Consider the following 14,117-nt stretch of genomic DNA (forward strand, 5'->3'; position numbering starts at 1 on the left):
AATGTCCCTGTAGTGGGAATCTCTTAGAGAAGAGAACTTGCTGCAGTGGAGGAGGAAGTGCATCTCTGTCTCTATGTCCCCTGTAGAGCAGTGAGCACATAGACGCTCCTCTCTGGGCAGCCATGTCTGCCTGTATCTCCCTGTCTCTATAGCCAGCTGGTGGTCACTCAGCCTGTATTTGGTCAGGATACATCTTTGTTTTGTATCTCTGACACTGTACAGATATTCAGATAATTTATAATCACGGTTTAGGGTCAAATAACAATTCATTCTACTTTGGGTCTTTGTTTGGTTTCTCCAGTGATCTAAATACAGATCTTTGGAGTGCTTCATGATGAGTTTCATTTGGTTGTGTTTTGGATCAGTGCTGACTGGAGTCTGGCTGATTAGCTTCCTCACCAGCTGACTAAGGGGACAGTTTTCAGGGTTCAGCTCTTGGGTTTTTAGTGCTTTATATTGAAGTGAGTCTTTTGGGCTTAAATTTAGATGGGTCCAAAATTTGATTGCCCGTTTCTGAATGTTTAATAGTAATGGGAAACGTCCCAGCTCTGCTCGGCAGGCGTTATTTGGAGTTTTTCTTTGAACATTTAGGATTCTTCTACAGAATTCAGTATGGAGAGCTTCTATTGGGTGTTTGTCCCATGAGCCATGCTCCAGTCTACTGAGGGGGCCCCAGATCTCACTTCCATACAGAGCTATAGGTACAATCACACTATCGAATATTTTGGTCCAGATTCTAATTGGAATGTTAATCTTGAATAATTTGGTTTTTAATGCATAGATTGCCCTCTGTGCTTTTTCTTTAAGTGCATTTATTGCCATGTTAAAATGTCCTGATGCAGATATGTTCAGACCAAGGTAAGTATAATTCTTTGTGTGTTTAATTTGAGTGTTATTCAAAGTAAAAATATATTTATTTTCAAGACATCTGGGCTTTTTTTGAAAGATCATTATTTGTGTCTTCTTAAAATTGACCTCCAATGCCCAGTTCTGGCAGTATTGTTCCAGGATGGTCAGGTTATGTTGGAGACCATCTCTGGTTGGAGACAACAGAATAAGGTCAACTGCATAAAGCAGGTATCTAACTTCTGTGTCTAAGAGTGTGAGGCCTGGAGCTGCTGAACCATCCAGCTGCTCTGCAAGTTCATTTATATACAGATTGAATAATGTGGGACTTAAACAGCATCCTTGCTTCACACTGCGCCCTTGAGTGAAATATTCTGTTCTCTGATTGTTGATTTTCACGGCACATTGGTTGTGCTCGTACATATATTTAATGAGATCATAAACCTTACCACCTATTCCACTTTGAAGGATTTTGAAGAAAAGTCCTTCATGCCAAATGGAATCGAATGCTTTTTTAAAGTCAATGAAGCAGGCAAATATTTTTCCCCCCTTTTTTTGGTGGACATGTTGGTCAATTAAAGTGTGTAAGGTGTATATATGATCAGATGTTCGGTGATTTGGGAGAAAGCCAATTTGACATTTACTAAGAATATTTTTTTCTTCAACAAAAGCTTGTATCCTGGAGTTTAGGATACTACAGAATATTTTTCCCAGGTTGCTGTTGACACAGATCCCTCTGTAGTTATTGGGGTCTGTTTTATTACCATCTTTATAGATGGGGGTGATCAGCCCCTGGTTGCAGACATCAGGAAAGCAGCCTGCAGTCAGCACCATGTTGAACAGTTTAATAATTGCAGTTTGAAATTCAGGAGTACTGTTCTTCAGCATCTCATTCTTGATGCAATCTGTGCCATGAGCCTTTTTGGATTGAAGAGTTTTCAGTTTCTCTGTTAACTCTTTCTGTGTAATTGGGTAATCTAATGGGTTTTGGTTATTCTTGATGGCTGATTCAAGGTTGTCTAATTTAGTTTTAATTTCAGTTTGATTAATGTTTAGATCTTCAGGTGGGATACTTTTGTAGAGGTCATGAAAATTTTTTCCCAGATATCTCCATCTTGTATTGCTAATTGTTGAGGCTTTGTGGTCTCTAAACTGTTCAACATGTTCCAGAACTGACCCTGGTCTACTGCATTTTCAATCTCCTCCAGTGTTTTGTTGGTGTAGTGGGATTTCTTTTGTCTGATGGTCTGTTTGTACTGTTTCAGGTGTTCAGAGTATTCATGTAATAGTGTTGGGTCATGTTGGTTTCTGTGTTTCTGGTTTGATAGCTGTCTTAAGTGTTTTCTCATGTCTTTACATTCCTTATCAAACCATTGTTTTTCAGAGGGTTTTGATTACAGTGCTGACTGTGGGGTTTCTTACTTTTTTTAAGCTTTGCATCTAATGCAGCTTTTTGGAAGATATTGTTAATAACTTCCGTGGCTTTGTTGACACCTTCAGAGTTACTGTGGTAGTGTGAACAGTTGAATGTGTTTATTGCATGTCTTAATTCAATTGAATTAAGAGCTTGTTCAAATTGTTCAGCACTGTTTGGAGCCCATCTGTATGATTGGTTCAGATTGTACAGCTTACTGGGTCGTTCCTTAATACTATATCTCATGTGTTGTTTCAAGTATACATTAATCTGGCTGTGATCTGAAAGGGGGGTTTGTGTTTGAACAGTGAAAGCACTGAATGAGGAGGGATCCATGTCTGAGATGGCATAGTCAACAACACTTGTCCCAAGAGCTGAACTATAAGTAAAACGTCCCAAACTGTCTCCTCTGATCCTACCATTTAACATATACAGGCCGGAGGCCCTGCAGAGGTTCATTAACTCTTTCCCATTTCTGTTCATGGTTTTGTCAGGGTTGTTCCTCATTGCTGTAGGTGTGGGGGTCAAAGGGGACTCTTTGAATATATATTTATCTCCTGTGTGGTCTATACAGTCAGGATCTGTACCTGTTCGGGCATTAAAGTCTCCACACAGGAGTATTTTCCCTTGGGCTTGAAGGTGGCATATCTCTGTGTGTAGGGAGCTGAGGAACTCTTCTTCGTGGTATGGTGACTCTGATGGAGGGGCGTATATTGCACATAGATATAAATCTACCTCGCAAATGTCTATGTGTTTATTAATTTTTAGCCAAATGTGGTTTTTGCTTTGTTTAATGATTGTTATGTGTTTGGTAATATTAATTTTGAGCCAAATTATTATTCCTCCTGAGTCTCTACCACGGTGTACTGTTTTCATCTTAACTGAAGGCACTATGATTTCATGGTAGCCTGGGGGACACTGAGTCACTGTATCGGATCGACACCATGCTTCTAACAAAATCAAAATATCAATATCCTTTATATTATTTAAGAAATCAGGGTCTGTGGTCTTAAGACCAAAAGTGTTAGAGTATAAACCCTGAATATTCCAAAAGCTTATTTTGAAGGATTTCATTTGTGAGAAAAAAAAAAAAGATGCAAGCCACAATGAGCGCCGGTGAGCTCTTCCCCTTTAAGAAAAAAAAAATTCCCAGAGGACCTCACCGGCACTCCTTGTGGCTTGAAGGAGCAATAGTGTACTGTAACTCATACGACCCCACTTCAAAAAACCTAAAATATCCCTTTAAAGCTTTCTGTCTAAATGTCGTCAACAGTCACTGCTGATGCCGTGGGATCATTGCTCTCCTTTATGCAACAACACACAGAGGCCAGACAGTTGCCCATGGTCTGCTTTCTGATGAAGATATACAGAAGCAAGTCTGCCAGAGGACTCAGACTAACAAACGCATCGGACGCAAAGTCAAGCTTAAAAGAGTAAAAGCCAGTCGCCTGTAACAGGAACCTAATGATGATGGGCAGGAACAGCAGGGTGTAAATGAGCAGCACCACCACCAAAGTTCCAACTATTCGTCGTTTCTCATCAGAGTGGACCGAGACGGAAGAAGAGAGGGCTCTGAGGGTCCTGACCAGGAAGAAGATGAACAGTGGGAAGGGGATGATGAGGATAATTGAGAATACCATGAATTGAACCATATAAGTAGCCCAGGGAATCATAATAAAGAAACAAACAGGAGGGAAGGCCCAGACCACGGCACAGACCGCCACAGAGATCTTGATGGTTCGTTTGAATCGGTACCACAGTGGGTGGACGATGACCAGGTACCTGCAAAACCAGAGGGACACACTGTCTTTGAGGAGGTGCAGGAACATTCAGAAACATGATTATCAGACACTGTAGCACTACACACGGCTTTAAACAGACCTTACCTTTCCAGTGAGATGCACACCATGAAGCCAACACTCGACAGTAGACCACAGCGGTAGACATCATCAGTCATAAGAGTCTCATGATCTGACACAAATGCAATCATGCAGCAGAGCTGAATGATGTCTGAAATGAGAAGGTTGATGACGTATATCGGAGCAACTTGACCCTGGCGTACCTGCAGAAGAATAGAGGTAGAAGTAAACATCACTCTCTGCAGTAACAGCCATGATTCATCAAACTATGACTCTCATGACATCCTGGCATTTCACTGTATTCAGACTTTGACCTGTGTTTCATGCTCTCATGGGGAGGCACTCTGACCCAGTCAAACAGGAGCACAAGGCTGAAGTGTGGGTTGTGTCATGTTTGCATTCAGAAGCTGTACCTCTATAACTTTACACACATTTCAGGGACTATCCTGAAACTAATGGAGAAGATGATTTTTCACTAGTGAATTATGTTTTATGTGAACTATGTATTACACTGAACTAACTATATATATCTATAGACACTTCAGACATTTCACAAAAAGTCCATCTCTGGTTAATTTAAGAGTATCTTTAATGGTGAGGGAAAGTCAGCCTCTGGAGACCATGAATACTCACAAAGTGGAACACTTCTCCATAGTTTTTATTCTAGTTTTTAAAACACAAATGTTGAGAACTGATGGAATAGACTATGTTTTACTTATTCTTTGCCCAAAAGTCATGAAATAAAAAAGTAGGTTGGCTTCATCCTCTGACGACCATGAACGCTGACAGAATTGAACACTCCTTTGACCTTTTTTAATCAAACTTACTGACCAAGTTTAGTGTGTTTTGCTGTGTCTTCCTCTACAGCAGAGGCCCTCAATAGTGTTATTTGTGGCCCCCAAACTGTTAACACTCTGTGTTTTGGTCGGGTCACCACGTGTTTACCAGGACTTGTCTCCATGTCAACGATGCACAGACAGGCTGTTACTGGGTCACTTAAAGTCCACTGCTGCAGAACAATTTTTAACTTTCACTTTGGTTTATGGAGCAGTTCACATATTGGCACTTTGCCAGCTGTAGGACCCTAGAATGCACGAAAATGGTGTGTTCAGTTTGCAGCTCAAAGAAAAGTGGACGGTGAAAATCAGCGATTGAAAGAAGAATGGAGTGAAACTTTTGAATTCACTCACCCTCCAACCAACACAAGACCCATGTGCTTAATATACCAGGAGACTAAAGCTGTGCTGAAGATTTCCAATTTGAAACGGTATTATGAGACGAAGCATAGGAATTTTGAAGAGACATTTCCTCAAAATTCAAAGGTAAGAACTACAAAATAAATACACTGAAATCATCATATCAAGCTGCAAGCAGGACTCTTGACACATCTATGACACAAAAACACACAACAACATTTACAGTTCATAAGCTCATAAGTATGTATACCCTGGCAGAATGTATGATTTCTTGGGAAGTTTCTGTCATTCTGATATAAAAAGAGTAAACACAGTTGTTTGATAATAATTTGCTTCACCCAACCACTAACCATGAGTAAAAAAAAAAGGTTTTCTTTTATCTTTCATATTCTCTGAAAAATGGCCAAAAAAATCACAAATTCTGCCAGGGTACGTAAACTTATGAGCACAACTGGAGTTCATATTTTTGTTGTTATTTTGAACAAAAAGGACATTTTGTTTTGAATATTACAGTATTATTGCATATGGTCTGACCAACCTCATTAAATGGACCTTTGGCTCATTGAAAAAATGATCTGTTGCCCTTTAAGATGGCGCCTGTGTGTGTGGCTGGCCGTCTGCTACGCCTGCTACTCCTGCAATGCTTTGTGTTTGTACTGTTTTTAACCATTGGCACTAAACTAATTCTCTGCTTGTGTATGATCGCCAGTCTCTTTTGTCTCTCTGGCACAATGTCAGAGATTTAGATGCATTTGATCACGGTAGACAAAATACTGTGCCCTCACTATTGGTGGGGATCCCGTCTCACCTGTACCGGGCCCCGGCCCTGCTTCCTCGGCGGAAGCATCCCCGTTGCCGCGGTAGACGCGGCAGTCGGCTAGTGAAGCTGAAGGTCTGGCTGTCACGCTCTTCATCCATTTTTCCGGACAGGACATGGATTATTCCCTCCTCTCACTGTGCCCCGGTGTTTCCTTGACCCGATCGACGCCTGCCTGGTACCTGTCACCGGCTCAGTTGAGGGACTCCAGCCCCTCCGCCTCTGCCCTCTTCGGCTCCCTCAGCGCGGGGTAAACCACCGGCTCCTGAAGACGCTGCCCTGGGCTCCCCGTTCCACCGGACCTCAGGCCCCAGCTCCCACCAGGATTGGCTTGGTTAACGACCGGATCCCTGGCAAACAAAATTTTCATCCAGAGGGATTTCTTCAGCTCCCGGGCCTTGGATTTCCTTTGTGTGATAAAGACTTGGATCGGTGAGTGCAGCGATCTTGTCGAACTTTCACCTGCTGACTGTTGTTATTTTAACTCCCCGCGGACGTCGGGTCTTGGTGGAGGAACAGCGACGGTATATAAAAAAATGTGTTTAAATGCAAACAGCGCACTGTCTCATCCTCATTTTCCAGCTTTGAGGTAACTTTGTTTGAGGTGGGTCTTTCCGATCCGGTGCTGTGCGCTGTCATTTACAGACCCCCCAAATACAAGAAGGACTTTCTGAATGACTTTTCTGGTCTTCTGGCTGAAATCATGCCCAAGTATGACCGTGTCCTTTTTCTTGGTGATTTTAATCTTCATGTGTGTTGTCCTGACAAGTCTTTGGTGAAGGACTTTTTAAGCCTTATTAACTCTTTTAATTTGGTGCAGTGTGTGTCTGGTCCCACGCATGAACATGGACACACATTAGACCTCATCCTCTCTCATGGTTTATCTGTGTCTAACTTGGAGCTCAGTAATCCATGCCTTTATTACTTCTCGGCTGGATTACTGTAATTCACTGTATATTGGAGTTAGTCAGTCCTCCCTCGCACGTCTCCAATTGGTGCAAAATACAGCCGCTCGCCTCTTAACTGGAGTACGTAAGAGGGAGCACATTACTCCGATCCTGGCCTCCCTCCACTTTAGAGTCCATTTTAAGATTCTGTTATTTGTATTTAAATCTTTAAATGGTCCCCGCCTTACCTCTCTGAGCTCCTTCACCCCTACGCTCCTGCTTGGTGCCTCAGGTCAGCTGGTCTGCTGCTCCTGGAGGTACCGAGGGCAAAACGGAAGCTCAGAGGGGACAGAGCTTTTTCTGTTGCTGCTCCAAAATTATGGAATGAGCTTCCCCTCCACATTAGACAAGCCTCCTCACTGTCCATTTTTAAAACTCATCTTAAAACCCTGCATGAGACTCTGCTCCTGTTTTAGTGTTTTATGGCTTGTTTTTATTGTTTTATTATCCTGTGTTTTAATTGTTTTTTGCCTGCGTTGTTTGTCTATGTATGTACACCACTCGGTTCCGGCTGTGGTTGTTTTAAAGTGCTTTATAAATAAAGTTGACTTGAGTTGAGTTGAGTTCAAGATTTGTATTTACCCCTGCTCTACAGTGTAAGCAGAAGCATTCTGCATGTGTATAAACTCACATTATCTTTGGGTTGATATCAAAGCTAGCACCAAACCCAGATCCAGATCCTCTACAGACAAGAACACAGTTCCACAGAAACATGACATAGACAGTAAATAAAGTCACAAAGTACATACCAGAGACAGAAGAGCATAGATGGTCACGAGCATCAAAAGAAGGCCGATACTGATGATTATGCATGTCACAACATAGAATATGTAATGCATATCCATGTACTCCTTATATATGTCAATGTCATCCTGAAGTCCTGTGAAGTCTGTGTCATAGTAGTAGTCTGTGTCGTAGATGGTGTCATTGAATTCTGCTTCCATTCTTCAGTGTAATCTAAAGTTATAGAGATCAGGAAAAATAACAGTTACTAAAAAACATAGTGCAGAAACATGAATAACGTGGTTATCACAAAACTAAAACTAACTAAACATCAGCATTTCATCTAACCTGCTCAGTTTATTCAAACGTTTGAGATCAGTGTGAATACTTTAATGGACCTTGACTGAGTTATCACCTGTGTTCATGTTGTGAATGTTCATGACAGAACATGAATCATACAGTTAAGATTGAAAGATAAAACCTGTATACGGGGGTTTATCTTGTCTGCTTCCAATAGGTGGGGGTCTGACTATGACCACAGTGTGTATGTAGATGAGTTGAGGCTGGGACCGACATCAACCCTGTTAGATCAGACACTGTGTGTAAGAGTTGGTACTCTGTATTCCCACAGGGTGGAGCTATGACTGCAGTTGGAAATCTGTATATAGTTGTGTTCAGGGTTGGACTTTGAAGAATCCTGCACAATGTTCAACTTGGAAATAATACATGTTTCATGGCAACATTTCAGTACTAGACCTTCAAGTCTAGTTCTGTGTTTTTAAATGCCTCTGTAATTGACTCGTTACCCATAGACTGTAAATAAAAAGGGACAGCGTTGCTCTGCCTCTTCCCGTTGTACGGTTCTGAAGCCAAAAACCCCGCTCCAGGGCGCAGCCATTGTGCAGTCAGAGTCTGCGAAGCCACAGAATTTATGTGTTGCCATGGTAATTTATGTGTTGCCACAGTAACGAGCTCCGCCCTACAGCGTAGCGTCACGAGGCCCTACGGAGTTTCTCTCTCCGGCAGCTGTCAATCAAAGTAAACCCAGAAGCAGAACCCCGTTTTTTAACCTGTAATAACTAACGAAAAAGAGACTTTTCAGGAAAAAGAGGCCTTGAACACAAAACAGTCAAATAATAACTACATATCACCACAGCATACGGATGGGAGAAACATTCGTACCACGTGTATTTATTTTTTAAAATTTGACTGCAGCCCCATTCACATGAACGGGGAGACCTATACTGCAGCCAGCCACTAGGGGGAAGAGTTTTGGTGGAAGCTTCACTTCCAGCCGAGCGAGATGCACCCCTGGGGTTACCCTTTAAATAAAACATAAAATAAAGGCTGATTGATTGATTGATTGATTGATTGATTGGTTGGTTGGTTGGTTGGTTGATTGATTGATTGATTGATTGATTGATTGATTGATTGATTGATTGGTTGGTTGGTTGGTTGGTTGGTTGGTTGGTTGATTGATTGATTGATTGATTGATTGATTGATTGATTGATTGATTAGGGCGTGTTTAGGCTGCCAACAAGGGAGAGGTTCCGGTGGCCGGTGGTGAGGCTTTCAGCAGTGTGTCTGCCCCCTGGTGGCTGGGTGCAGTATAGGTCAAAAAATCCGTCTCCCCTAAAAAATGAATACTCGTCATACGAATGTTTCTCACATCCGTATGCTGTGGTTATATGTAGTTAGTATCTGAGTGTTTTGTGTTCAAGGACTCTTTTTCCTGAACAGTTTCTTTTTCGTTAGTTATTAGAGTTTAAAAAACGGGGTTTTACTTCTGGGTTTCCTTTGATTCACAGCCGCCGTGGAGTGAAACTTCAAAGTACACAGCGTCTTGTGACGTCACGCTGTAGGGTAGAGCCATAGACTGTAAAAAATATGGACGTAGTATCCGTGACGTCACCCATCTGTTCCTGAGAGCTGTTTTGAAGCAAATCGACGGCAGCAGCCATATTGGTAATGCGGAACTCAACTAGGCAGAGTGTGACGTAGTGTGAGTCTCTTAGCCAATGGCTGTGTGTTCCCGATTGGGAGTCACGTCAGTCATGTCCTTATTTGGGCAAAACTCATAATCTTAAAATCTTCTGAACCGTCATGTTAGAAAAAAATTCACCCCCCGTACAGTGTGTGCCATTAGAGAGATTAGCTTTGTAGGGCCAAGACGTTTTTTGAACCAGGCTGTAAACATGTTTATTAATGCTGCAAAGATCGTCTTTTTCCCATTCATATCTATGTGGTTTCCTGTGTTTCTGCAGCCAGCCTCAAGAGGATTTTCGATGTATTGCAGTTTATATCACTTCCGCATTGGCTTCATCGTTTGAGACCGGAGTTTGCCGCTTGGGTAGAGCTTATTACAGTGGCTTCACAGGCTCTGGCTGCACAATGGCTGCGCCCAGGAGAGGGATTTTTTGGCTTCAGAACTGTACAACGGGAAGAGGCGGAGCAACGCTGTCCATTTTAATTTACAGTCTATGGCTGCCAAATAAAGGATACATATGGACATAAATTCTTTGGGTAAAGGCTTTTTTCACTAAAAGATAATTGACTATATTTCTAAGTGACTGTAATCTGCCTCAGATATCACGTCTCTAACCTGCAAGGAGACAAAGTTCTCTTCATGTCTCAGCTGTTATCATTGCCTGGACATTTAAAACATCCCATAATTACCCCTCATTAGTTTCCTGTTGGGTCCAAACATACAGAACAGACAATGTGAAAATGAATAATGAGGAGTGGAATATGTCAAAGGCTATGAACAATATTGTAGGTATACAGAGCTTATATGCAAATAGATATATATTCTTTACTTTTTGTCTTTACAATCACACACTGGACATCATCTCAAATAAAACTAGAAGATAGAAGCATTACAAATGTCATTACTGTAACATTCATTTTCATGGCTTTTTGTTCCTCTTCTCATTCTTTCACTGACGTTTCTGAAAAGATCACAATATTAACTCTGTTGACTACTGAAGGGTTCTAAAGAGTCCAGATCTTACCTGAATGAAGTCCCTGCTCAAGTGTCTGATGTTTCTCTGCTTCTTCCCCGTCTACAGTGATCACTTTAAGATATTACGTCCACCAGGCTCCTGAGTTTATCTCTCGACTCTTCGAAGGAAGTCAAAAAATGATTCAGATATGATAATGTGTTTTCAGAGAAAGAGATGCATTTCAACCACAGATCGCCTCACAAACAGGAAGTGGTGTCAAGCAGAAGATGAGTTTTTACTTCTGATCTGAGGTTAGAGATAAGTGCTCTTACTCAGACTAGTTAGGCAAACTGTGCACATGAGGAGAGTCAGGAATGATCCAGCCTTGTGCATGAGCTGTTCACTTTGCCAACAAGGTTGAGAGAGGCTTTTTTCCTCCTGGTCAGGCCAGTCACTGTAACTCAGGGTCCCCAGCCGGGCGGGTACCTGAGGACTGGCGTTCTAGGAGAGTCTCACAGAAGCCCTGTGCAGTCCCTGCAAATTCACCTGTTCCAAGCCCCACCCACTCCCCTGAAAAGGAGAGCAGCATATTGATTTCAATATTTTTATTCTTCAATAAAAGTTATACAACACAAGAACCCCACAACCAAGGGAACCCATAATGCTCCTACAGAAAACATCCACACATGAAAAACAAGATCCATCAACCAACTAACAAACTCCTCTAACAGTGTTAGCACTTACAGCAATCACAACCAGTACACTGTGTACATGTAGCGTTTTAATGTCATGCATTTGATAACCTTTAACTTATAACTCTTAACCATTCTTCTAGATCAGTTGCTATGGCGACCGATCCTTTACAAGAGCTTCAAGAGGACCTCTGAGAGGGTATGATGATCTCTGTATAAGAGGTCTTGTCAGTCTACATTACTGGACTATCGAGCTCAGGAATTGAGATATCTTAAGTTGCAGGTGTTTATGTTGCAGACAACCAATGAAAAGAAACAGTTAAAGTATAGTTAAATAACATACTCACCACTATTTTAGCCTGTACATATTAGTCAAGCCTATTTGTTGTTCTTTTGTATTTATAGCTGATGTTATTGTTATTACATTTTTTTTTTTTTATTTGTAGGTCTTATTCTTATGCCTTGTACAAAGAGAGCACAGTTTACCAAGTCAAATTCCTTGTGTGTTCAAGCATACCTGGCCAATAAATCTGATTCTGATTCTGATTCTGATTCTGATTCTGAACTACTAGTATAGTAGGCGGTTTTGAAAACAGCCAATGTCTCTGGGAGCAAAGAGTCCCCGGGGAAACTAACAGCCTCTTCATCATGCTGGGAGGTTTCCATCAGATAGAGAGGTATAGGGGGTGATTAGTGCCAGAGGAAAAAGTTACTCCCTGTAAATGTGTTCTGAGGGTAAGAACGAGTAAACTGAACTAAGTGGTAGGTATGAGTGTGGGTAGGTTTCTATTTGTTTCAGGGTCTGGGGTTGATAGAAAGGGGTTCATATTTAGAGCACCCGATAGGAGAGGGTTATCTATTCACACACACAGATCAGGTTCACACACACAGATCAGGTTTGGCGGGGCCTTAGTGTTTGGCTCGGCCCTACTCGTTGGGGGTCCATCGGGGCTGGGTGGGTGGCTGGTGTCCCTGTCACCCTCCGTCCCCCTGCTGCCCCCTCCCCTGTGGGGGCCTGGTCCGCGGCTGCCCTCGGGGCCGGGTTTCCCGGGGTTCCCTTGCGGTCCTCTTTGGGGGGTGGGGTGGCGCGCAGCTGGGGGGGTGTTACTACGGCAGCCATTGGGGTGTCCCTCCATGCCCCCGCGGCCTGGTCCATCAGTCGCGGGGCGTGGCTGGGGGGCGTGGCTGGGGGGAGTGGTCGGGCCGTCTGGGGGGGGCGGGGGGGATTGGCCCTGCCGCCTCTGCCGGCGCGCCGGTTGGTGTGCTCTGGTCCTGGGGTCTCATTTATAAAAGAGTGCGTAGAATCCCTACTAAAAGAGTACGTACTCCGAAAACCCGGAAATGGCGTGAGCCAAAAATAGTTCTGATTTATAAAACCGTTCGCACGCAAACTTTAGGCAATGTTCCGTTTATAAATCACAAACCACCTGGAAATGTGCGCACGTGAATCATGATCAAAGTCCTCCCTTAACACACCCACATTCAACCATAGATGGTCAATGCAAAGTGCCTCATGAATATCCGTGCATATCAATAAGCCGACTGATTAAATGGTTTTATACTCAAAAATGGCAGACAAAAGAACCAAAAAGAGAAACTTCTCAGAGTCGGAGATCGAGACGCTGGTTGGTGAGGTGGAGTCCAGGAAAAACGTTTTGTTCGGGAGTCATGGCACTGGGGTGACAAATAAAAAAAAGTGCAGCGAGTGGCAACAGGTTGCTGCAGCAGTTAATACGGTGAGTGGGACGGAGAGGACGGTGCCAGAGCTAAAAAAGAAGTGGTCCGATTTAAAGGTAGAGGCTAAAAGGAGGATCGCTACCCACCGCCAGAGCGTGACTGCAACAGGAGGGGGTACGGGCACCCCCGAGCTCACACCGCTGGAGGACAGAATGGCCTCAATCCTCGGGGTTGCCAGTGTCTGTGGCATAGTGTCGGAGAGGGAGGGAGACACAGACATGGCACAGGCTACGGATGAACCAGGTAAGTCACTTTATTTGTATAAATGAACAATGACATTTTATAGAATACAGTGGGCTCATGCATCTTTCATCTTCCAGAATTGGAGGTTCCCGGTGGGGAGGCTCCCGGCGGGGAGGCTGCCGGCGTGGAGGCCCGAGGTGCGAGGCCTGTGCGCACAGACCATGCCGGCACAAGTGAGCCCCGCGCACATGGCGCGTCTGGCCGCGTGCTCACCGACGCTGTTCTGCAGTCACAGAGACACAATTAGTGCTATTCATACAGTCTCTGAGGAGCTTCGCCAAATGAGAGCTGTAATGAGCAACATCGTCACTGTTTTGAGTGAAATATCAACAACATTAAAAGATCTTGTTAAAAAGTTAAACTTACTGTCTTTTTCATATACGCTGCATTACATCCTCTCGTGCCCTTACCCCTTGTTGAAACCCCTCTTGTCGAGGAGGGGGTTGGGGTTCAGGTTCCTCACTTCGTGGGGGAGGGGGTCCAGGGGGGAGAGGGACACCAAACCTCTGCGCCATGTTGTGAAGAACCCCACACGCCCTCACAATCCTGCAAACTTTTGTAGGGTGGTATAATAGCTTGCCACCAGAGGCATCGAGACACCTCCACCTGCATTTTAGAAGGCCGATTGCACGCTCCACAACTGAGCGCGCATGAGCGTGAATGTTATTAAAGCGCGTTTCCTCTTCGCTCTGTGGGTTCT

The 14,117-nt window shown here is 43.4% G+C and overlaps 2 protein-coding genes across 2 annotated transcripts; one reads left to right on the forward strand and one right to left on the reverse strand.

Moving 5' to 3' along the window:
• Positions 1-3,516: 3,516 nt before the first annotated feature.
• On the reverse strand, positions 3,517-8,023 carry LOC117830459 (G-protein coupled receptor 4-like). The gene is made up of 3 exons (XM_034708594.1): positions 7,829-8,023; positions 4,147-4,322; positions 3,517-4,042 (listed from the first exon to the last, which is right to left on the reverse strand). The coding sequence occupies exons 1-3, from the start codon at positions 8,021-8,023 to the stop codon at positions 3,517-3,519; spliced, it is 897 nt and encodes a 298-aa protein (XP_034564485.1).
• A 4,967-nt stretch (positions 8,024-12,990) lies between these two features.
• Positions 12,991-13,664, forward strand: LOC117830460 (nuclear apoptosis-inducing factor 1-like). Its single transcript, XM_034708595.1, has 2 exons — positions 12,991-13,417; positions 13,495-13,664. Exons 1-2 carry the CDS (start codon positions 13,006-13,008, stop codon positions 13,662-13,664), a joined length of 582 nt encoding a protein of 193 aa, XP_034564486.1. The 5' UTR covers positions 12,991-13,005.
• Positions 13,665-14,117: the final 453 nt, after the last annotated feature.

This window comes from Notolabrus celidotus, chromosome 18 (genome assembly GCF_009762535.1).
Source record: "Notolabrus celidotus isolate fNotCel1 chromosome 18, fNotCel1.pri, whole genome shotgun sequence".
Taxonomy (NCBI): Eukaryota; Metazoa; Chordata; class Actinopteri; order Labriformes; family Labridae; genus Notolabrus; species Notolabrus celidotus.

Coding starts and splice junctions, on each gene's coding strand:
- LOC117830460 (XM_034708595.1), top strand. CDS start 13,006: ATGGCAGACAAAAGAACCAAAAAGAGAAACTTCTCAGAGTCGGAGATC. Junction 13,418..13,494: donor ACAGGCTACGGATGAACCAG/GTAAGTCACTTT, acceptor TTCATCTTCCAG/AATTGGAGGTTCCCGGTGGG.
- LOC117830459 (XM_034708594.1), bottom strand. CDS start 8,023: ATGGAAGCAGAATTCAATGACACCATCTACGACACAGACTACTACTAT. Junction 4,323..7,828: donor TCTATGCTCTTCTGTCTCTG/GTATGTACTTTG, acceptor ATTCTTCTGCAG/GTACGCCAGGGTCAAGTTGC. Junction 4,043..4,146: donor GTGTGCATCTCACTGGAAAG/GTAAGGTCTGTT, acceptor CTGGTTTTGCAG/GTACCTGGTCATCGTCCACC.